The 26,092-nt window shown below is 33.3% G+C and overlaps 1 protein-coding gene across 1 annotated transcript in view; it reads left to right on the forward strand.

Annotated features, from left to right (window-relative positions):
• COL24A1 (collagen type XXIV alpha 1 chain) overlaps positions 1-26,092 on the forward strand; it is a 346,898-nt gene that overhangs the window by 137,456 nt on the left and 183,350 nt on the right. Inside the window, exons 22-25 of the mRNA XM_057714246.1 lie at positions 6,525-6,578; positions 7,934-7,978; positions 11,400-11,453; positions 15,042-15,086. Of these exons, the coding sequence (XP_057570229.1) occupies positions 6,525-6,578; positions 7,934-7,978; positions 11,400-11,453; positions 15,042-15,086 (198 nt within the window). The remainder of the gene's footprint in view (positions 1-6,524; positions 6,579-7,933; positions 7,979-11,399; positions 11,454-15,041; positions 15,087-26,092) is intronic.

Here is a 26,092-nt window from a genome sequence, read left to right on the forward strand (position 1 = left end):
ACTTTCAATTCTATGTTGGTTAAAAATGGCAAAAGTGGACATCTTTGTATTGTTTCTGATCGTGACAAAAAGCTTTCAGCTTTTCATTGTCGAGTATGATGTGAGCTGTGGATTTGTCATATACAGACTTTATTATTTTGAGGTCCATTCCTTTTATATCCACCTTGTTGAGGCTGTTTTTTTTTATCATAAGTAGATGTTTAATTTTGTCAAATGCTTTTTTTTACATCTATTGAGATGGTCATATGATTTTTATCTTTTATTTTGTTAGTGTGGTGCATCACCTTGATTGATTTAATGCAGAGATTTTGAACCATCCTTGCTTCTCTGGAATAAATCCCACTTGATCTTGGTGTGTGATACTTTTAATGTACTTTTTTTATTGAAGTATTTTATTGAAGTTGATTTACATTAATTCACAATACTTTGCTTTAGGAACTCTGTGTCTTTGTGCACCCACTTGTGCCAGCAAGGTATAGGGAGAGTGCAAAAATGGTGCTCACCAACAGCTTTGGCCCCTAAGTCACAACTCATATCTGCCCCTCCAGCAGTCACTTTAAGATTAATAAATGAATCTCCTTCACATATAGTCCAACACTTCTCTAACTACTGCCTTTGCACTGAGTCCCAGGAAGTGTGAGACCATGCATGAGTCCCTCAAAAGGAGTATCTCAGCTTCCACAGCCCCCCCACTTCCCCTGGATTAAGCCCCATTGCGTTTCCAAGGCAGATGTCTTGGGGGCTTCATTTTTTTCAGTGTAGGTATCAAGGTTTGGCACAAACCCCTTGCATCTCAGGCAGTAGCTCCAGGCCCATGAGATCCTTTCCTATTGTGGGTTGCTTAATGGAGGTGGGTTTTGGGGGGATTGGGGGGGAACCATGTCTACCTCTCCTACCTATCTAAATGTGGCTCTTTTATCATTTGTTGTGGAGCAGCTGTTTAGCTTGTTCTTTTTCAGTGGTAATTGTTCTATATGTAGCTGTAGATTTGGTGTATCCATGGAAGAAGGTGCCATTTTGGACTGCCTCCCCAATTGCTAGTTTTTTTTTCAAGGACTTTTACATCTATATTCATCAGAGATATTGAGCAGTAATTTTATTTTCTTGTAGTGTCTTTTTTTGGCTTTGGTATCAGGGCAATGCTGGCCTCGTAAAATGAGTTTGGAAGTATTCCCTGCTCTTCAGTTTATTGGAAGAGTTTCAAAAGGATTTACATGAATTCTTTTTGAAATATTTGGTAGACTTCTCCAGTTAAGTCATCTGGTCTTAGGCTTTTATTTACTGGGAGGTTTGTGATTGCTTATTCAATCCCCTTGCTAGTTGTAGATCCGTTCAAATTTTCTGTTTCTTCATGATTCAGTTTTGGTAGGTTGTATGTTTCTGGGAATTTTATCCATTTCTTCTAGTTATCCAGTTGATTGCTGATGTTAGTCTCTTGTGATCCTTTTTATTTAGGTGTCATTAGTTCTAACTTGCCTTGTTTCTGATTTTATTTGAATCTTCTTTTTCCTTAGTCTAGCTAAAGATGTCAATTTCATTGATCCTTTCAAAGAATCAACTTCTATTTTTGTTGATTTTTCTATTGTTTTTCTATTCTTAATTCATTTTTTTTCTGCTCTAATCTTTATTATTTTATTTCTTCTGTTAACTTTGGACTTAGTTTCTTCTTTGTTTCTAGTTCCTTGAGGTGCAAATTTAGGTGATTTATTTGAGATCTTTGTTCTTTTATAATATAGATGTTTACCACCATAAAATTCCCTGTTAGTATTGCTTTTGCAGCATCCCATAAATTTTGGTATGTTGTGTTTTTATTTTTACTTGTCTCAAGATATTTTCTGATTTCCATTTTGATTTCATCTTTGATTCTTCAAAAGTATGTTAATTTTCACCTACTATGAATTTTTTCACTTTTCCTTCTACTATTGATTTCTAGTTTTATTCCATTGTGGTTAGAAAAGATAGTTATTATGATTTCAATCTTATTATATCTGTTAAAAACTTTTGTGAGTTAATATGTGATCTATGCTGGAGAAAGTTTTCTGTGTGCTTGAAAAGAATGTGTATTCTGTTGCTTTGGGTGGAATGTTCTATGTATGTCTATTAGGATAACCTGGTATATACCATTGTTCAACTTCTCTGTTCCCTTATTGATCTTCTGTCTGGTTGTTGTATCAATTATTGAACACAGGGTATTGAAATTTCTTGCATTTATTGTGTTGCTTGCTGTTTTTTCAGTTCTGTCAGTTTTTGCTTAATGTATTTGGGTACTCTGATATTGTGTGCATACTTATGAATAATAGTTATATTTTTCTAGTGAACTGATGAAGAAAGTTATCATTAGTCAATGGCCTTATTTGTTTCTTGAGATAGTTTTGACTTAGTCTATTTTATCTGATGTAAGTATGACATCCCTGCTCTTTTGGTTATCAGTTGCATGGAATGCCTTTTCCATCTTTTCACTTTCATCCTATGTGTGTCCTTAAATCTAAATTTAGTCTCTTGTAGATCCAATTAGGAATCTTTTTTTCTTTATTCAGCCACTTTAAGTCTTGATTGCAGACTTTAATCCATTTACATTTAAAATAATTACTGATAAGGAAGGACTTACTATAGCCATTTTGTTAATTGTAATTGCTTTCTGTCTTGTAACTTTTTTTGTCCCTCTTACATTTCTTGCTATCTTCCTTTTATGTTTTATTGATTTTTTTTTTTTTTTGTAGTGACATGCGTTGATTCCTTCCTGATTTCCTTTTGTGTGTCTTTTACAGGTATTTTCTTTGTGGTTACCATGGAGCTTACATAAAACATCTTATGGTTATAACACTCTATTTTAAGCTAATAACAAGTTAACTTCAGTTGCATACAAGAGCTCTACTGCATGGAAGATTTTGAGAGGAGTGAGATGATGAAAGAGATGTTTTAGGAAGAATAATTATAGTACATTATTGATATGAATTTGATGAATGTATAGGGAAGGTAAGCAAAATACCAGTGCAGAAACTGTGGCAAACACTTATCAATGTGCAATGAATAAGGAGAAGGTAACTAATATTTATTGTCTCTTTTATATTTCAGGAACCATTTTATTTGTTAACAAATAAAATTTATTACCTTGTAATGCTTATGGCAACATGACTTTATAGATAATGACTAAGGTCACATCCCTAGTAGGCTTCAGAGCTGGAATTTGAATCCAGACTCAATTTCAGATTTTATACATTTTACATTAAAAATGTTTGTGTATTTAACACAATAAATATGAAACATACACAATTTAAAAAGTAATAATAAAACAAACCCTATTATTGATGAGAAATAGATGATTGGCATCCCCTTGTACATCCCTCACCAATCATATCTGTCTCTTCCCTTCTTGCATTAACAGGTAATCATTCTTTTGTTTTCTCATACTTTTACCATGTGTACACTCATAATATTTGTTATTTTGCTTATTTTAGAAATTCACGTAAAGGAAATCATACTACATACATTCTTCAGTTACTTTCTTCTTTCGCTCAATCTTAACCTTTCAGCTTATTCTAGGTTGATGCATATTATTATAGTGTGTTCATTTTCACTATATAGTAATGCACTGTATAGATATACTACACTTTTTAAATTGATAGTTCTGTTGATAGGTATCCTTTCTTGTAGATATCCTTTAGTTTTCATAAGTCTTTCATGTAGGCTTGTAAAGACTGTGTTAACTCCAGTTTGGGCATTCAGTTTTCTATATATGGCCATTAGATCAAGCTATTAATTTTGCTATCTAAGTATTTTCTGTTCCTACTGATTTTTATCTGCTTGACCTATTTCTGGAAGAGATATGTTAAAATTTCCCTCTCTAATAGTGGATTTCTCAGTTTATCTTTATCAGTTTTTAATGTATATATTTAGAAGTTGTATCACTAAATGTATAAAAATTGTGTTTTCATTGTATTATCATTATTGAGTGAACGCTCTTAATGCTAATAATCTGTTTTACCTTGAAGTCTGTTAGATCCAACATTAATATAATTACTTCAGCTATTTTGGTGCTGGTAAATCACTTGCATATCTCTTCCCATTTCTTGAAATTTAATTTTCTTCATATTTATGTTTTAGGTGTGTTTCTTATAAAACAGCGTATAACTAGTTTTTTCCCCTTAATTCAGCTTTTATTCCTTTAAGATTTTAAGTTAGTCTTGGAAGAGGAAGGAAAAAGGAACCTGGGCTTATTTGCCTCCCTGAAAGGGTTATTTTTGGTTTTTAGTCAGGGTGCCACTTCCCCAGGGTAAATAGCTGCAGTGAGAGAATAGCAAAATCTAGTTCTCTTGGATCATTCAGCCCTCTTCTGGTTACACCCTGGGTATGGAGCTAAGCCAGTTTCCTAAACATATGCTCCAACCTAAAATTGTGCGTTCATCAATGCCTTTTGAGACCCCACAATTACTGATAAGTTTTTGGTGTGTGCTTATTTTTAGCTATGTTTTTATTAACCTATCATAATTTAATACTAAATTATTTGCATGTGTTAAAAAATTTCTGATGCTCCCAGAAAAGATTTTGCTCCTTCATTTAAGTCTCCTTTTCCACTTTGCTTATACTTCTGTTTCTGTTACAACTCTTATTCAGATTTTTATTTTAAATTGCCTTCTGCCATAATAAATTATGAATTCATTGAGAACAGGGACTGTGTCTTATTTATATTTGTATACTCCAGGACTAATATTCTGCTTTTTATTGGACTTTACACATAGTAGAAAATTAATAAAACATCTGACAAAAAAATGAATGAACACATGAATTAAATAACTAAAACATTAGCTATCCTGTGGTGGAATTTAAATATCACAGCATTCTGATTCTGACTTTCAGTTTAAACATTTAAAACCAATCACTTAGAGTTCTAGAAGAGCATTTTGGATATTAAGAGTTAGAAGTCATTGTATCAATCAGGATTCTTTCAGTTGTAAGTAATGGAAACTCAACTAAAATATGATTGTATAAATATGTGAGAATTTTAGGAATTCAAATGAAACTATACCCAGGACCCCAAAAAATATCATTAGAACCCACTCATTCTGTTTATTAATGCATTGATTTCATTTTCAGGTTCTCTTGCCTTCATGGTTTCCTTCTGTTTAGGTTTGCATCATCCTTAATGCTATTCTGTCTTAATTGTTCCACGGTAGTCCAAAATTTTCTTTAGTTGGACAAACTTGGGTTTCTGGCTCATTACTGAACCAACCACTGTTTCTAGGGATATAGAATATGCTGACTAAGGTCCCTGTCACATGTCCACCTTTAAATTTAGTCGGGGTAGAGTCACCTTCCTTCAAACCACATGGAGAAAGACTGTTTCTTTAAGGAAAATTAGGATGCTTTTGCCTGAAAAAAGATAAATATATATTGGACTTGCATAGAACGGTATACACTCATTTCAATAATCCATCTCTTCCTATTAAAAATAAGAAAGCTGCCCAAAACAGCTAGGTTATTGCCTAAACTCATGCAGTTCCTTGAATGGTGTTTATGTACAGAATAAGCCTGTGATAATATATTACAGACTTTTAAACTGGTGAAGAATTTTTTATTTTTTGATTGTGTTAGAACATAGCAATGGTAGACCAAGATGTATCATGGAGGAAAGATTCTCACGCACTTTTGTCACTCTGCTGCATTCCAAATTAAAGATCAGTCCCGTCTGTAGGTCAGCTATTTGGCATAGTTACTTGTTACAGCTAAAAATTAGATAAAAACCTTTTAATGATTATAGGCTTACTAAAAGCAATAATGCAAGAGGTAGTTTTTAAAAGAGATTTACTTAAAACTTTGGCACATTGCATAGTTAGGGGAACAGAACAAAACAAGAAAAATGTTATGTTAAATAGATGATACATAGTGTTTTCTGAAATAGGAATATTTTTCTTTTAGTTACTTGGATGAATTGTTATTCAAAGAGCATTTGAGTTTTAACAACATGCATTTAAATTAACAAAAGATTTCTTTTAATCTTGAAATTCCTAATCAAGTTCAGATTATTACTTTCTTCTGCAAATTGTCCTTTTTTACTAGCCCATATCAAGAAAGGAAGTAAGTTGAAGAGCATTTCATATGAATAATGTGTTCCAGACTCTGCTAGTCTCAAAACAGATACTGAAACACTATATATCTTCTCCATCTGTTTTCAGACTTTGTGAACGCTCTAATATCTGTTTATTGTACTAGCATCAGATTAACAATTGGGCCTGTTGCTTTAAGTTTAGGAGTACTTTTTATGAAAAGGTGTCCAACTGAAGAGTAGCATACTGAGCAGATTATGTGAACACTGACATTGTTTAAAAATAAGTTTATCATATGCTTTCCAACTTTTTGGATGACGTGCAGTTTTCTGCTTATGTATCCTTCCATCTCATTTTGATAACTTCCTAATGGGAAATGAATGGTACCAAATAGTACTGCACATCTGAGACTAATGGCCTATTGAAAAAGTATTAATTGAGCTCAACATTTTATTGTGTGTCCTTATGTTACGTTTATAGGGACTCATTGGAAATAGAGGGCTTCCTGGACCTCCTGGTCTCAAAGGAACTCAGGTATGGAGAAAATAAATATCCAGTAAGCAATTTTTTAATTCAAATTTTCCTTTTTTATTTTTTGTGTGACTTTAGTTTTTGTTGAAAGAAAGTTTTACATTACTATGAACAATTTTTGCCATCGAGGATTTCAAGTTACTGTTTTATATTGGCAGTTATGGAATGGAATTTAGAATCATTTTAATGTTCTGAATTCATTAAGTGATTTATGTAGTGGTCTCCATGGGATGCCTGAAGAATCTGAGCCCAAAATCTCACTCATATGTACTAGAATTTATATTTACCATTTATGTCTATTTTATATTTCTAACCCATAAATTATATTTTAATTGAATTATGGACTAAGCAAAATGTTTTTAAATAAGTAAGATAGAATATATGACTCTAAAGAGGTCTGTAAATGTTATTCAGATGTGGTAAATATGAACTATTTATTTAAAGGTAAAAAAATCAGTATGTTTAGAAAATATATCAATAAATAGGATGAACACATTTACTACTTTTTAATTTCCTTAGATAATAAAGTATAAAAATTATTTGTTTTAACATATGGACACCAAGTGGGGGAAGTGGGGAGGGTTGGGGGGAGTGAATTGGGAGATTGGGATACCAAATTGTACACTCTAAATATATGCAGTTTATTGTCTGTTAACTGTATCTCAATAAAAGTTCTTTAAAAAAATTTGGTTTATGTTTCTCTATTCTCTATCCACCCATACAGTGTTTAATCCTTAGAAGAATGCACAAAATTTTATATTTTATGATGGTTTGATCCCGAAAATATTGGATCTGTAAATTAGACAAAAAGAAACTCTAGACATTGGGTAGGATCTGATATACCTTTATCTCTAAGGTTTAAGACAGAACTGAGACTCAAAAATATATTTGCTAAATGAATTAAGTATCAGAATGTGCCAAGAGCAAATTATGTTCTGTACCAGTAATTTTTTAATGTGCCAATGTATATTGATTTCCATCTGTTAAGAATTTGAGTTCCTCTCTATGTCAGAGATATTGAGCCCAAGAAGGTAAATGCTGTCCCTAATTCACAATCTCACTGATTCCTAATCCTGATTGTTGTAATGCCCTACTCACTTTCACTCTTATCCACTCTCAATTTTCTATATTTAACTTATATCATTTACCAATTTAAAAATATCCTCCTTAATGTAGGTGTGGGGTTGTCACACAAAAAATTTAAATGTAATGGATTGATATAGTTCTAAAATATGACAATCACAGTATTATTTTCATTACATCTCAGAGCTTCAGATTTCAGAAAAAAGGGAATAAGGGTTTACATTTTTAAATATACTTATTTCAGGCCATGACATGTTCCGATCTTCTTTTTTAAGGGAGAAGAAGGACCAGTTGGATCCTTTGGAGAACTGGGGCCAAGAGTAGGTATCATATAAATAAGTTTTGAAGAGTGCTTCTCTTAAAACAACTGTTTGGTAAATATTTTTTAATGGCACCAAATGTTAAGGGCAAATACAATCGCCCGAAATAAAATAGACCTATAACTAAAATTTTCCAGGGATATTTTAAATGATGTTATACTACTACATATTTGCTTATTCCTTCAGTTCCTTCAGTCTATGGTCTTAGTAATTTGTACAAGTTATTTATAAAGTTTCTCAAAGTGTATTATGAAACTAAATACATCAACCATTTTAGTAATATTTTGGAAATTTCTGGTTTCTGAATTTGTCAGTAAAATAATGGAGAACAAACAAGACATATTTTCTGCCTAACTTTTTTTTTTCAGATGATATTGTGTGGTAATATATGAATTACTTGTTTTCAAGTTCTGAAAATGAATTTTTTAAGAATTCGGGGATGCATGACAAAAGTTTACAATATCATGAAGTAATTGAGGTCTGTGCAACACATATATTTTAAGAGGTTTTATTAGATTCACATAAAATACATCTCATTTTTTTCTTAAGACCATCATAAGGTACAGATTCTTAAAGTATTTTTACATTTAAGGGGACAGTAATTCTTTCTTTTGCACTTTTACCTCACTAGCACATATACTGCCACTCTCTTGTTAAAAGAAAAAGAAGAGGTTTTTTTTCATTTTTTTATGAGGTGAGTTATATAACAGAAAGACTGTTATTTGAGCTCCAGTGTAATTGGTCTTATTTAAAATTTACTTCCCTAGAAAACAGGAAAACCATGTTTACCTCTTGCCTACTCAGTCATAATATTTGTTATTGTTGCTACTATTGGTTGAATATTAATTTAGGCCTAGTGTTGCTCTAAGTTTGTAACAGGAATCATCCCTAATCTGAAAACAACCCTGCAAGATATTGACTGCATTTTTAGACCGAAAAATAAGGCTTTAATATTATGTGCTTAAGCACAACATGCTCAAGATAACCCTAATATGACAGAACTTAAACAGGACCAAAATAAATGACTCCAATACTGATACTCTGAATTGCTTGATTTCAAAGAGATTATAAATATGCTGGTACCTGATTCCAGTGAGATTCTTTCCTTAATGCAGCAGATGATGTATAACTATTTCTTAATATAGTGCAGTGCTTGAGCATTACATTATTAAAGATGAAAGAAATATTCCTGCTAAGAATATTCCTGTTTTTTCAGACAGTGTGAATTAAATGTATTATTAATTTTTTTGCAAATATCAAAGACATCTAATGATTTAGACTCAACTATATTTCTTCTTTTATATCTGCAAATTGAATAGAGAACATTTGATATTAAACAATAATAGGATAATTTTTGATTCTTTGCTCTATTTTGTGTTTGGTAGGGAACCACTAGACAATTTCAAGCAAGACAGAAGCAAAAATCAGAACAACTTTTTGGGTGGAAGTCCTAAATATAAGTCGCTAAAGTTTTCATATGCAGTCAAAACAGAATGAGAGCCAGAGAGATGTTTTGTTTTGCTTTATTTTAAGAAACAAAAATATGAGAGTACTTGTTAATGGATGAGAATAATAAAACACAAATATATAATGTCTAGTAGATATTATAAATTAGTATTCTTTTTAGCAATCTCCGCATACACTTTTTCTACACCCAAGATTTGAGTTTGTCACACAGATTGGTTGAGGTATAATGATCTCCTTAATCAAATCTTGTGTAATCAATCAAACATCAGTTGTTTGGTATTAGAAACCATGTACTATAGATTACTCCAGGATATTGACTTTCTCTTCTCCAGGGATCTTATACTCTGCTGTCTTCAGCTGCTTACTGTTGTGGGTCAACCCTTGACCTTGTCATTACCAGTAACAGCAATCTCTTTATTTTTAATTTTAAACTTCTCATTCCCCAGCCATCATCCCTTTCATTTCTACTGCATTTTCTCTTGTAACCCAGTCCAACAGCCCTTCATGACCACACATTCCCTCCTCATCATGCTTAAAACATTGTAATGTTTTATCTGCATCTGAGGGATATAAGTATCCCTCAGATTTCACAAGCTCACTCTCCTCCTGCAAAGACTTTCTTTACCTGTATTATCTTCCTTCTAATTCTCGCACAGCAAATTTGCATATTTTCCTCATTTCTTCAATTCTGAATTTTAGAGTGCCCCAGGGCTTGGTTTGTGGACTTCTCTTTTCTATCTACACTCGCTGCCTAGATGAGCTGGTCCATTCTTGTGGCTTTAAATGCCATCAAAATGCTGGGGATTTCCAAAATTATATGTTCAGATCAGAACCTTCTACCCCTAAGCTCTGCTCTTGTATTAATTACAAGATCTCTCCACTTAGATGCTAACAAGGCTATGAAACTGAAATGTCCAAAACTAAACTTTCAACTTACCTTTCAAACCTATTCTCCCACAGTCTTCCTCATTTCATTTGGTACCTTACTCAGATTACAACTGAATGAATTTATTCTTGAGTTCACTCTTGACTCTTCTCTTTCTCTCACATTCCACACATGACCTGTCAGCAATTCCTGGAAGCTCTACTTTCAAACTATATACTGAATCTTACTGCTTCTCACACCCTGCTCTGTTCCTACCCTGATTATGCCACTGTCATCATCTCTTACTTGGATTATTGAAAAAGACTCCTCTTTGGACTCCCTGCTACTGCTCTTCCATCAGAGTGATCCTGTTAAAGCATAGATCCTGGCACTTCTCTTCTCAAAGCTAGGGCTTCCTGTTCACTCAGAAGTAAAGCCAAAGCCCTTACTGTAACCTGCCAGGCCCTGCATGCCCTGGCTTCCTATTGCCCATTCCCTTCTCATCCCTCATTTTCTTACTGATCTCCTCTCTTACTCTCTCCAGATGCATTTCCTCTTCATTGTTTCTCCACACAGGCACATTCTTGCCTCAGGGCCTTTACACATGCTCTTTGCCTCTGCTTGGAATGCTCTTCCTTCACACATCCATATAACTTGTCCCTTTTTTTTTTACTCAATTGCCACTCTCTCAGGGAGGTCTTTTTTGGCAATCTTATCAAAAATTTTAAGAAAACTCCCACAACAGTTTATATCTCCCTTCCTGCTTAATTTGATGTTCTTCAAATTTACCACTACCTAACATACTATGTATTTTACTTTTTTTGTGTGTCATCCTCCATAGAATGTAAGCCCTGTGAATGCAAGTATGTTTAGTGCACTCCTTAATCCCCAGTCCCTAGAACTGTGCATGGCAAGTAGACAGTCAAACATGATAGAATGAATGGCTAATGAGTTTGATAAAATGTGTCTATCAAATAATTTTGAAGTGTTTCATCTCATAGGATAGTCTGAATTTCATAAATTAGGAAACTTTCAAAAGTAAGAATGATTAGACATATCTTTTTTTTTTGTTTGTTTGTTCTCTTCTAGGGAAAACCAGGTCCAAAGGGGTATGCGGGTGAACCAGGACCAGAAGGCTTGAAGGTAAAGCAACTGACTTTATGACCAGTTATAAAGTATAATGTTCAAAAAGATAAAGTTATGATTTTCACAACAATGTAAAATGAACACGTCAAAAATTTTATTCAACTCATTAATTGAAGGAACCAGTTATATGTTAAAACTGGTTCAAATATTAATAGCATTTGAAATGCTATATATCTTTATATCTGTATCTATATATATGTCTATAAATATCTATGACTATAACTGTGTCTATATCTATAATTGGATATGCATTTTAGTGAAGGAATGTTAAGATGTGTGGTTGGATACGGGACAATAAACTTTCTATTCCACGGAACAGAAATCTACAAGTTAATATAACTTCACTTAAAAAAATCTATATATGAATGCGTGTGTGTATAAATATATATATATTATGTGTATATATATACACACACACACATATATATATTCACTAAGTCAGGGTCCTTTAATCAATACTATACAGTAAGTCTAACTAAGTACATACTCTGGATAATCTTTGGGTATTCTTCACACTTTTATGATGTTGAAAAAATGTATTACCTACCTTCTTTGTTTTCAAGTTTTGTATAATATTTTGGTAACACCAATGAATATAAAGTAATGCGGTGGTTTTATATGTACAGTATTAAGGTCTGAAAGAAACTAACTTATAAGAATTAGTGATTTGCACAAATTTAAAATTTAATGAAAAATTGAATTGCATCACAGATTTATTGCTAAATTTCCTAAAGCTAGAGTTCATTGTTTATATTTAACTCTTCATTTTTATGATACTAGAAACTAAGGAAAAACTAAACAACACTTTTTGAGGTCTATTAATAAAGAAATATGAGCTAAAATATTTTTTAATGTGTCAGCATGTCTGGTGCTGAAATTATCTTGAGGGAGTATGTGTACCTGACTCTCAAGTTACATAGAAAAACTCCCAGAAAATAGAAGCATGATATTTATAAACAGAACACTTAATTCTCCTTTACTGTATTTAATCCCTGTACTGCCAAATAGCTCTAAAAAAATCCATCTGTGAGCTACCATCCAGTCAAACTGGCAAGAAACTAATCTCATTCATTATTGACATCCTGCTTCCTCCATAGAGTTACACCGGCATCTAGGTGGCATCTTTGTTACCTAGGAAGTGAAGGAAGTTCTCTAATGTTCAGTCCTCATACCTGTCCCTGAAATTTCTTCCTTGGTGTATTACATAGCTATCCACTAGGAACCTGGCAGTCTGGGGAACACTTGGGAGTTGGCTAAAAGTCACCATCTTTCACAGAACCCTAGGATCTCTGTTCTCTCCCTAGGCCTGGGGAATTATCCCTCTCTGTCTCTTTTTGCCCTCAAAGACAACTTACCTCCTATATTCAGGCTCTCTGAAAACTAAAGCAGGAATGTAGGTTAGCTGCAAGCAACTTTTGCTTTTTACCTGTTAACACAGACCTCCCTTAAAACTATGTATCACAAAGGGTCCATCTCCCTTGTTGGAATTTGAAAGAGGCATTGGGTAATGAGAAAATTAAAGAACATTTTATATATATATATATATATATATATATACACACACACACACATTATATACATATATATGTATATATATACACACACATTATGAATGTATATGAAATTTTATATATATACATATGTGTGTGTGTGTGTATGTGTGTGTGTATATATATATATGTATATATATATATATAAAATCCTGCCACATACTTTCTACAAAAGCTGTCTAATGAACTGTCAGTCAAAAACTAGGATTTCCCAGCTTCTCCTTCGCCCCTTACCCCATGTCCTCAAGTGAGAGGGTAACATTGACATATATACACTACGAAATGTAAAACAGATAGCTAGTGGGAAGCTGCTGCATAACACAGGGAGATCAACACCATAATGGGTGATGACTTAGAGGGCTGGGATAGGCAGGGTGGGAAGGAGTCACGGGAGGGAGGGGATATATGTATAAATACAGCTGATTCACTTTGTTACAGCAAAAACTGGCGCAACAGTGTAAAGCAATTATATTCCAATAAAGAGCTTAAAAAAAAAAACCACACAAAACTAGGATTTCAAATATACTACTGCAGTACTTTATTCTTTACTATTTATCTAAACACATACAGAAATAGAAAAATCTTACAGTCTTTGAAAGTTTATTTCAAACTGATTGCCTATGTGAGTATTAGGTTTCATTGTGTAAAATCAGCACCATCCAGTAGGGCATATAATATGAATCACAGATGTGAACCACAGTAAAAAAAAAAAAAAAAAAGTGAAAAGAAATTAGAAGAGATTAATTTTAGTAGTATATTTTATGTAACCCAGGATATAAAAATATTATCATTTTGACAGGTAATCAATATTAAAAATATTAATGAAATTTTTTAATATAAAGTCTTTGAAATATAGTGTGTATGTTATACTTACATCACCTTTAAGTTCAGAACAGTTAATTTCAAATGCTGAGTAGCTACATATCATGAGTGGCTACAGTACTGTTCAGTGAGTTTAACTACCCCACACTGCAATATAATTATTAATTTTTAGATAGCAATTGGTGGTTTAATCTCCTATCTCTGGTATAAATAAAATGTACATTCCTGTCAGATTAACTACGTGTGATACCCGGAACTTAATCGTCTACCTTTCATTCATCTGGGTTTTTGTTCAGCCTTTGCTCATGCCATTCCCCACCACTAAAAGTGCCTCTCTTCACCAGTGTAAAAATCACCTATTCTTCAGGGCCCAACTGAAATACAGTTTCATAATTTATTTTTTGAAACCATTAATGTTTGGATTTTTGAAAGGTAATATGGTATGTATACTGTATTTTGCTTAACACTGCCAGCAGGTTATGGGACAGCACAACCATCATTAGACATATTGCTATTTCTGGGGTGAAATGTAAGGATGTTCAGATTAATCAAGCTATATTAAGACTATAAATAGCCTCACTCAGATCAGGTAAAGAAGCATTGCTACCAAATAAACACAGTTTAGGTCAAGTTTGCCACCAAATGTGTTGTGAAAAACATTGGGTTTTCAGAGCTTTAAGGATGGCAGAATTGTGGTTAAGATTATGAACATGTATTACTTCTCCAGTGAAGCCAGCTCTAGCTGCACCTGCCCACAGGGTGCCTGCTGCTAGGAACTCCTTTAGTACTTACCTGTGGCATGTATTCTGTTCTGCTTCCTGTGCTCGACTGAAGCAAAGAGAGTGCCCTTGTGGGCAAGGCCTATATTTTCATTCTTCTTAATATCTTCTGCAGTGCCACCACTCTGCCTTTTATAGAGTATACCTCAGTAGATATTTTATTTTAAAAATTTTATTTGTAAAAGTGTTTTAAAAGTGATTAAAAGTCATAAATAGAAGAATATAATTTAAGAAAACAGGTTATTAATATTTTAATATAGAGGAAAGACTACATCCCATACATATACTATAAGAGTTTTGAATAACTTAAAGTTCCTTTGTTATTTTCTAGGTTATAACTAGATAATTACATTAAAATGAAAACAGGAGCAATGTCCAGAGTAATCTTGTTTGAAAAATAATCATTTTTGCAACTTTATATTCTTTATTAACAGGGAGAATTAGGAGATCAAGGAAACATTGGGAAGATTGGTGAAACAGTAAGCTTATTTTATGCTCTTATTTTCAATTTTTAAATCATCTTGTGAGCATTTTTAGAAATCATGTTAGCCATGATCTATGCTTATAAAATTCAGAATGCAAAATACTTAACCACTACAAATTTAAACTCATTTGTAATGTGACAAATAAAACTTACTGTGCAAAAGAGAAATGAGGGAAAACACAGATACTGATATTTTCATTCAATATAAATTACATTGTGACCTCCAGAACATTCTTGTTTCTAATATTTGGTCTTTACATTTAGTTCTAATCATTTCAAATGAAATTTGACCATAACATTTTTTATGATTAAAAAGCTACAAATTATCAAACCATAAAATACTATAATAGGTGGAAGATATTTTTCTTTATATTTGGAAGATTGGAATAAACCATGAGGTGATTAATTGGAAAACATAATTTCTTTCCTCAAAAGTTTGACTTGTTTAAATTTACATTATTGTAGAAGTAGGAGGCTTCATGTTATATTTGAATTAGATATGTCAGGGATTTTTTCTTCTTTTTTTGCTATGGGAAAAGTCAGCTACAATATTCTCTAACAAATGAACCTACATAACATATAAAGTGGTAAATTAAATTAATGAAAGGCAAGTGAATTTATCTACAGTGTATTCTGAGCTTTCATAAAGAAAGTGATACTATTTAATATCAATATTTATTTAATAGGTTAAATGGGCAAATATAATTTTCTGTAACCTATCTTACAACTTAAACAAAAATAAATTTTCTTAAAAATTGTTTTGTAAGCTTAAAAATTAAATACATTTTCTACTCTGGTAGTAAAACAGCAATACATTTCTTTTTTTTTTTTTTTTTCTAAGAACTTTTATCGAGATATAATTGACATACAATAAACTGCATATATTTAAAGTGTACAATTTGATTTTTTTTTTCTTATTAGTAATGTATATATGGCAATCCCAATCTCCCAATTCATCCCACCCCAAACTCCCCTCCCCACCAGCTTTCCCCACTTGGTGTCCATATGTTTGTTCTCTACATCTGTGTCTCTATTTCTGCCTTGCAAACCAGTTCATCTGTACCATTTTTCTATATTCCGCATATATGTATATGATATTTGTTTTTCTCTTTCTGACTCACTTCACTGTGTATGACAGTCTCTAGATCCACCCATGTCTCTACAAATGTCCCAATTTCATTCCTTTTTGCAGCTGAGTAATATTCCATTGTATGTATGTACCACATCTTTTTTATCCATTCATCTGTTGATGGACATTTAGGTTGCTTCCATGTCCTGGCTATTGTAAATAGTGCTGCAGTGAACATTGGAGTGCATGTGCCTTTTTGAATTATGGTGTTCTCTGGGTATATGCCCAGTAGTGGGATTGTTGGCTCATATGGTAACTCTGTTTTTAGTTTTTTCAGGGAACCTCCATACTGTTCTGCCTAGTGGCTGTATCAATTTACATTCCCACCAACAGTGCAAGAGGGTTCCCTTTTCTCCACACCCTCTGCAGCATTTACTGTTTGTAGATTTTCTGATGATGGCCATTCTGACTGGTGTGAGATGATACCTCATTGTAGTTTTGATTTGCATTTCTCTAATAATTAGTGACATTGAGCAGCTTTTCATGTCCCTCTTGGACATCCATATGTCTTCTTTGGAGAAATGCCTATTTAGGTCTTCTGCCCATTTTTGGATTGGGTTGTTTTTTGATATTGAGCTGGATGAACTGTTTATATATTTTGGAGATTAATCCTTTGTCTGTTGATTCATTTGCAAATATTTTCTCCCATTCTGAGGGTTGTCTTTTCGTCTTGCGTATAGTTTCCTTTGCTGTGCAGAAGCTTTGGAGTTTCATTAGGTCCCACTTATTTATTTTTGTTGTTATTTCCATTATTCTAGGAGGTGGGTCAAAGCAATACATTTCTGATAGTCTTAATTTTTGTCATTAATTATTAATAAAAATAGGGAGATGATCGTTAGTCTTAAAAGAGCATTGGCATACCATTTAATCCTGTCACTAGAAGGTGAATATTTTGTTCCTTTTTTTTTAACCAAAAGGGAAATTTCAATGGAGTATTTATATCAATTGGATTATTCAAGGATCCTCATCAAATATGAATGTAATTTGTATTTATCTGCCATTCAGATTTTTTTAAATTTAATATAAAGAAATGAAATCCTGCCATTTCTGAGTGACAAATTGCTTAAAAATATACATAAACTGAAATTTGTAGCCGAACTTAAAGTACCAGTGAAGAACATCTTTTCTTAAAATAACACATATCAGACTTCTAAATTTTATTTACTTAATAATGTTGGACTGGTTCTACAGAGTATAGGAACCCATCACCAGTACTGTCCAAAGAGGAAATGGACTATCTTGGCAAGTAGTAGATTTCTGTTATTGGAGGGAAATTAACAATTATGGGTTATTTGCTATGTGCCAGGCATAATGCTAAGTGATATTTTATATTGTGGCATTTCATCTAATTCTCAAACAATTTTAAAAGACACATTTTGTTATTCCCGTTTTTGAAATGAGGAAACTGAAGCACAGTACGTAACCTGTTCAAAGTTACATAGCTGATCAATAGTAGAACTTAAACCCATAGCGCCAAACTCAAAATCCAGATCTCAAAATCCAAAGCATTATACCATGCTGGGGACTTTTTTCCAGCTTTATTGAAGTATAATTTACAAATAAAAGTTAAGATATTTAAAGTGTATGTGATGATTTGATACAAATATATTGACACATTGTGAAAGGATCCCCCCACTTCCATCAAGTTAATTAACATAGCTGGGGATATTTTAATGTTAGCTGAAAGCTGTTGGCCTAGATTTTAGGCCAAAAGAGGTTTTAGGCATCAGATAGGTTATGATATAAAAGGACCTTTCCAACTTGGAGGTTCCATCTTCCTCGTTAAGGATGGGATATAAAGGCTTTTTAAAAACTTTAGTGGTTATACTGAATTAATTAAGATATATAAAAGGCCTGAAGAATATTTTTGGCTCTTGATAACTCCCAACTTTTATTTTATTGTAATAATTTCAAAATCTTAGAAATAGTTCATCTAATCCAGAGTCCTCTTAAAACTCTCAAGAGATATAGGAAAATACAGTTCCACTTCATGATGTCAGTCTTGTAATTTGGGGATATCTAAGGTTAGTTGTAATTGCATAGCTAGTTTTCACTTTCCCCAAACTTTTTATATGGTCATTTAATTGCATTTAACTGAACCACCTCCAGTTTTGTTTCTTTTAGAGTCATACAAATTAGAACTCAATTTGTGATATAGAGTGCCAAACACAGTGGTTCCATCTCATGTCTGTATACCTCTTACATTTACGTGTTATAGGCAAAGAATTAATTTCTTTAAACGTTCCCTAAATAAGTCTCTAATTTCAAAGTATGTTTTTCCTTATCCTCTTCATTCTAGCATTCTTTTATGAATAAATCTGGAATTATCCCACCTTAATTGCCAGTCCTTTCTGTCTTTAACTCTCTAGATTGAAAGTATTTGAAGAGCTATACAGGGGAAGAGAATATACTTTTCCAATATTGGTCAAGAGACCAGGATTGAAATCGTGTGTAGGTCTTATAAGGGAACAGACATTATAAGGAATAGACATTATAAGGGAACACCTTTTTTTGTAGGCAAGAATATTTTAATTGAATTTCTAACATTCAGACTCTTCCATAGAGTGATTCAACACCTCATCCTTAGATTTGGATGACTTTCTGCAATCATTTGTTCAGCAGATATTCATATTTACGCTCAGGCACATGTGTTGAACATTTGATCCCTGCCTTCATGGGGTTTATAGTCTATTAGAGGTTTGACAGACATTAAATAATTGCATAAAATATATAATTATAAACTGTGATACATTCTATAGATGAAAATTTTAAGGGACTGTGACAAAGTTGCCAAATTTAGATCAGGAGATGAGAGAAGACTGTTTCCAGGAAATGCCATATGAACTGTGACCATAAAGAATGGTATGACTTAGCTCGGGAAGAGTGGGGAGAAAAACTGTGCCTGGAATATGAAATGTAACATACTTCCCACCGTTGCCACTTTCCTCGCTTTAGAGAAGTTCCTTGATTTCTCTAAATATTTGTTTTCTCAACAGTGAAAGTATGAAAATAATAACTACTTCAGAGAGTTTCTTCTGAGGAATAAACATGATAATGCACTTAAAGCACTTGGCACAAAACTGGTCACATAGTGAAAACTTGATAAATGTTAGCTGTAGTGGCCATGGTGGTGGTTATTCTTATATGTGATGATTTTATATGTTGGAAAGCATTTAACTGTTTTGAGGAACTGAAAGAAAGCCAGTGTGGATAGACCTTGGTGAGCCAAGGGAAAGCAATATTAGGTGATATTAATAAAGGAGACAGGAGCCAAATCACTCAGAACCATGTTTATTGTTTTGGACTTCATCCTAAAGTAGATGGAAAATCATTGAAGTAGTCTAAGTAAGCCAATGACATAATTTAATTTGTGTTTTAAGATCACTCTGTAGCAGTGGATTGGGAAGTTGGAACATGGTTGTGAGGAGCAGAAGTAAAAGAGGGTAACCAGTTAGGATGCTATTGCAGTAGACTAAATGAGGGAGAATAATGACAGGCCAGATGATGGCAGTGGAGATAAGTGGATGTATCAGATATATATAAGGTGATAGTCTGGACAAAGGCTGCAATAAAAAGGAATGATTCTAGTCAGTCCCCAGCATATTAAGGCCTTTGATAAATAAACTATTTATGATTTATCAGGAATATTCTGGAAGCACAAGAATTGGTATATATGATGTCTCAGGATAATTCCAATTCTAAGAATCGATGACTGTTTTCCAAGAATTGTAATGTTTTCTAGTCTTCCTCTCACCTGCCAATTTGGCTTCTTTTCTCTGGCTGTCTTTCTGGAGTTGGAACTAACAGAACTAGACTAAATATTTTAGAGGCAAAGGCTTCACAGCCTTTTCCATGAGTGGGATAACTTCACTTATGTTTTCTCATTTTTGACGATTCTCAAAAGTATGCAGGCTTTTGTCAATAGCAGGAAACTGGGGTGTCTTTGGAAAATGATCAACTGTCACTTGCAGGATCCTTTTCTAGTCTGTTATTTTAAAGAGAAAATTTGGAATTTTTTTTTCATTAACTGACCTTGATTAGTAAATTCAGATGACATTTTTCTGCCCACTTGAACAGCTTCTCATGATTGTCCTACAGTCTGACCATACTCTCTTTATATCTCTCAAAATTTAATCCAACTCTTTGATTTCACCTCATTTACTCCTTAATTTATCAGTTTAGCAAGATTTCATAAGCAACATACCATGTCTTCTCTGTTTCTCCGCCTGTCCTCTGGTGTGCTGGTGTATAGTAAATGACTGACCAGAAAGGAAGAGGAAAGGCCAGGGATAATCCTGAAAAGCAGGTACTCCACTTCTCATTATAAATCACTTAGAATCATACAGCTTCTGATGGCTGATTCTAAGCTGGATTATAACCAATTCATTCAAGACCAAATAGAGGTGGAGTCAGAGGAGGAAATTAAAAGAAATCTCTTTTTTTGAAGACCTATTATCTCATTTAATCTTGAAATAACCCTTGTAACATAAATCTTATTGCCATTCTATTAGTGAGAAAACTGAAATTTGTTGAAGTTATGTGATATGTTCAAATTCATACAGCTAGTAAGCAAATGTGAATTTTCTAATACCAGTTCTAAGGTTTTTTTCTCTGTGTCAAGCAGTCATCAGTCTGTCCTGTTTTTAAATGGAACCTTGAAATGCATCCTTGTGAATCAATGGTTAGAAGGATTTAGAAAAGGGCAAAATAAAATTTTACTCTGTAATCTCATAGACCAAGCTGGCAATTAAAGTATTGTAAAATGCTACTAGTTTCTGAGAAGTACTAAAATGTGATTTCGTGTATTTACAATGGAATCAGGGAAGATTTTGAAGGATCTGGTAGAAAATATTTTAGAAGTGCTCAATACAAAATCTCATTTGATACAGTGGTTAGTTGTGCTGCTTTCTGGTAGCATTACCATGAAATTATTATCTAACTTGACACAAGCTGATTTTATTTAACGAGTTCCATTCTTTCTTTCATTAAGAGGAGAATGGTAGCTTTATATGGACATACTTGAATCATAAAAAGTAACTCATGTTTCCTTGAGGAAAAGTCCCAGAGCTGATGGCACCATTTAGCTGAATGGAAAGAACAAAGTAAAATTCTATCAGTTGCCCGTCTGTAGGGCCTCTGTAGTCTCAGTCCCTTTATCTTAAAAAATGTCATCTACTCCCTTCTGTTTTCAAGCTGCACATACCTGTAGCACAGCTGCAAAGCTGTGTATTTATGAAATGTATGTCCACAATACATTCCATCATGAGAAGGATGTATACCTGAATATGAAAAGAAAAAACAACTACAATTTATTGAAAATCTGTAATCTGCCAGATACTTTGCGTATATCTTTTAATCCTTACAAAAGACCCTAGGAAATAAAAATTGTTCCTTTTTTATGCAAAAGAAAACTTATGTTTCAGAGAAGTTTAAACTTGTCTGAGGTCAGATAGCAAGGTAGCAGAGCTGGGATTGAAAAGGGGTTATGACTAACTTCTCCATATCACCCTGCTTCCTCTTAACAGTGAGGTGAAGATTTGTAACTGTCTTTCTAATGAATACATATTGTTCTCTTATTACTGTATGAAGCTGAAAATTATGTGGCCCCAAGTACCACATAGTGGTTTGACAAGTGTCTCAAAAACATGGATGTGTTAAAATTGTTAAGTTTTAGGATCATGTATTTGACATTTATCATCTTTGAAATGTTTTAATAGCATCACTTACTCAATTAAGTGAATTAGTTTCACTATACTATTAAGTCTGTGGAAGTGTAGAACATTAAAAAAAAGTATAAATCAGTGAAATCAAAACAGGAGATACAGAAAGTGTGTAGATATATTAGTGGATATGAACAGAGAAGCTATTTAATGTTATAATTCCAGGTAAATTGAAGGGAAGTGAATTAAACAATTCTCCTTACCTTACCATTCTCTGCAAACCAGGTCCAAGGTGAACTATTACTTTAGAAATGAGATGCCAACAGTTTTTAAATCTCAAACACGAGAGATTTATCTAAGAAAATGAAGTCAGCAAATTTCTAGGAACAGTTGAGGTGCTTACAAAGGTGGAAGGATTTTTAAGTCTTTTGGGCTATAAGATATACTATTTTCCTGACATTTATGACATCTCTTTGTAAAAAGTAAAATGCATTACTAAGAAAATAGCAAATACTGTATTAGATGTGGTCCTATAGATCTTTTTTCTGCAGCTATGAAAGTTAAAGAGTATGGGAAAACTGAAGACTACAGAAAAGCGTTCATATCACAAAGCCAAATGTGATAACAGGTAGACCAAGAATAAGTCACATGTAAGTGGTTATTAAGGAAAAAGCAACAATTTTTTTAAAAAATTCACATGATTATAATATAAAAGTTAAAAGCCAAATTTATATCTATGGGGAAATGAGTGATCTTGTGCTACAAGCTGAAAACAGAAGTTATTGAAAGCCAATATACAACTAAATAAGGCTTGATCCTTAAGGGATTTAACTTCTAGAAAATGAGTAAAGAATTCTACACATAATTTTGCCCAAATACTAGTCATGTTGTATAAGGTACTCTACGACAAGGAAGTAAAAATTGTTTTGACAGCCATCATAAAGATATGTATGTTGGTAGAGAAACTTTGGCTTTGTTTGGCTAAAAATGTGTTACTATTCTTTTAGGTAGGGATACTACAAAGTGGTAGTTCAAAAAATCACAGCTTTTGAAGAAGTGGCAGCTCTAAATTTCTTTGTTTCCCCATGTTCTGGTTTTTTAAATTATTATTGGAGTATAGGTTTTACAATATTGTGTTAGTTTATACTGTACAGCAAAGTGAATCAGCTATACGTATACATATATCCCCCCTTTTTTGGATTTCCTTCTCATTTAGGTCACCACAGAACATTGAGTAGAGTTCACTGTGCTATACAGTAGGTTCTCATTAGTTATCTATTTTATACATAGTATCAATAGTGTATGTATGTCAGTCCCAATCTCCCAGTCCATCCCACTCCCCCCTTTCCCCCTTGGTATCTATACATTTGATCTCTACATCTGTGTCTCTATTTCTGCTTTGTAAATAAGATCGTCTATACCAATTTTTTCAGATTCCACATATATGCTTTAATATATGATATTTGTTTTTCTCTTTCTGACTTACTTCACTCTATATGACAGTCCCTGGGTCCATCCACGTCTCTACAAAAGACCCAATTTCGTTCCTTTTTTTTTTTTTTTTTACTAATTTATTTATGTATTTATTTAACTTATTGGCTGCACTGGGTCTTTGTTGCTGTGCACGGGTTTTCTCTAGTTGCTGCGAGCAGGGGCTACTCTTCATTGTGGTGCACGGGCTCCTCATTGCAGTGGCTTCTCTTGTTGCAGAGAATAGGCTCTAGGCATATGGGCTTCAGTAGTTGTGGCACATGAGCTCAATAGTTGTGACTCACGGGCTCTAGAGCACAGCCTCAATAGTTGTGGCACACAGGCTTACTTGTTCCACAGCATGTGGGATCTTCCTGGAGCAGGGCTTGAACCTGTGTCCCCTGCACTGGCAGGCGGATTCTTAACCACTGTGCCACCTAGAAAGTCCCCAGTTTCGTCCCTTTTTATGGCTAAGTAATATTCCATGTGTATATGTATCTCATCTCCTTTATCCATGCCTCTGTTGATGGACATTTAGGTTGCGTCCATGTCATGGCTATTGTAAATAGTGCTGCAATGAACATTGGGGTGCATGTGTTTTCTAAATTTCTATATAGAAGGGATCTAGAGGTGGTACTTTGGTTGGAAGGGGAACTTCCCTTGAATCGATGTCTGCATAGAAACTACACTATTTTCTTATATTAGTAGTGCACTATCTTATTTTTATTTAGATATTAACACATCAATCAAAATAGCAAAAATATCTAGTGATGTTTTTATGCTTAGAATTTATAAGATAGATAATACCTTATTTGTTTATATCAAAGAATGAGATGGACTGATGGAAATAATGGTAGAGACCAGGGTTAAGGTGCTGCCTTGGGCCACCTGTTGGCACTGCCACTCTTACAGAAGGTGAATGCAGAATTAAAACCTGAGAGTAAGGCTAGTAAAAAAATCTTTGTGCTTCTGACTTAAAAAAAAAAAGTAAGATCTGTGTAACCAATGTAACTACATTTTGAAATTTAAGGTCTATATACATCCTAAACAAGAATCAGCAAATTTTTCTGTAAGGGGCCAAATATTATATATATTTAGGCTTTGGGGCCATACAATCTCTGTCACATTTCAGCTCTGCTGTTGGAGTGTAAAAGCAGTCATAGACAATAAGTAAATGAATGAGTCTGGCTGTGTTCCCAATAAAACTTTATTTACAAAAACAGACAGTGGACAGGATTTGGCAAACAGGTTTTAGTTTGCCCTTTCCTTTTCTAGAAAGTCATACTTTATTTGGAGTACACCAGTTTTATTAAATCAATCTGCCACATGCAATTCTGCTTTATTAGTCATTTATTATTAACAAGAAAAAAATCACTAAACACAAATATGATTTTTTCAAACTAGAAAACAGATTCAAAGTAGCAAACAGATTGTGTTGCTATCAGGCATTGATTTTGTATATTAAGTGTGAACATAGTGAATTAATTTGCATTTATGTAGACCACATGTATATCCAAAGTAACATACTAGAATTTATCATTCGTTTTCCTTAACAGATACTTAAGAATCTTACCAGGAAATATTTTCCAAGAACAATGAAATCTGCTTTTTTTGTGCACATGTTCACTAGAAACATTTTTCTGAATATTGTATGTGTTTTTTGAAGTTCTGTTTTAAGGGTCAAAGGACTTCCACATACTAAGTTTTAGTGAGTTTTTCTTTCATTACTTTGGGAAAAGTTCTAAGGGAATGTCATTAGACCTGTATTCCCCGTTAGGTTGATATTTTGCATTTGTACTGTATCTTCTGTTTTTGAAACGTCTCTTTTTTTCATCAATTCAACAAAGCAGGCTGGCTGATGGAGAGCATCACAGCCTTCTTCCTGATAAATATGTATGGAGCCTTTAATGCTCTTTTTTTGGACCATAGGAAAAATGATTAAATGAAATCTGGATTTTATTTTAACTATAAATACAGCCAGCTTTGTGTTTTACAGAAAACATTGCATAAGAATGTAATCTTTTCATTTCTTCAGTTCTAGATAGAAAGATAGTAGCTGCTGAGAGATAGAGATTATATGTTCAGTTTTTAATTTTCCCCCCGATTAATGGATTTTGGAAAAATTATGTGACAAAATCTGTGTCTTTCTGGTATGTTGATAATACCATTAGAAATAAAAATCATTTTATAATCACTAAAATCAGGAAAGACCTAGATAATACAAGCTTCTCCAAAAATGGTAGAGGGATGGGACATAGTAAATTATAAGGGGGTAAATCAGTCTATAAAGGCCTTAGGAATGGGGGTTGTAAAAATTTCTCACCCTGACTTTTAAGACCTCCCACACTGAATCCCTCACCTGTCTTTATAGTTGTTATTTCTCACACTTCCCAACTTACTAGGCCAAAGCAAGCCATTCAACATAACTTCGATGTAAACCACTTATTTATGCCATTGTTTCTGTCACCTCTAAAGACCTTCACTTTCCCACTCTTATTGTCTGCCTAGCATCAAATTTCAAGAGCCATTTTAAATCATCTGCTCAACCTTGAGGTCTGTCTTGCTCTCCTTGCCCAATTAGATTCAGTTGCTTCCTCCATTAAGCCTTTATCTACATTATTGTGGTCCTTAACTTATTTTGCTCTATACCATAGTCACTTTTTTTATTTGAACTATCACTATAGAAAACTGTCTCTCACAGCAGTGAGCACATGCCTTATATATTATACATTTTCAACAAGT

Source organism: Hippopotamus amphibius, chromosome 1 (assembly GCF_030028045.1).
Source record: "Hippopotamus amphibius kiboko isolate mHipAmp2 chromosome 1, mHipAmp2.hap2, whole genome shotgun sequence".
NCBI lineage: Eukaryota > Metazoa > Chordata > Mammalia > Artiodactyla > Hippopotamidae > Hippopotamus > Hippopotamus amphibius.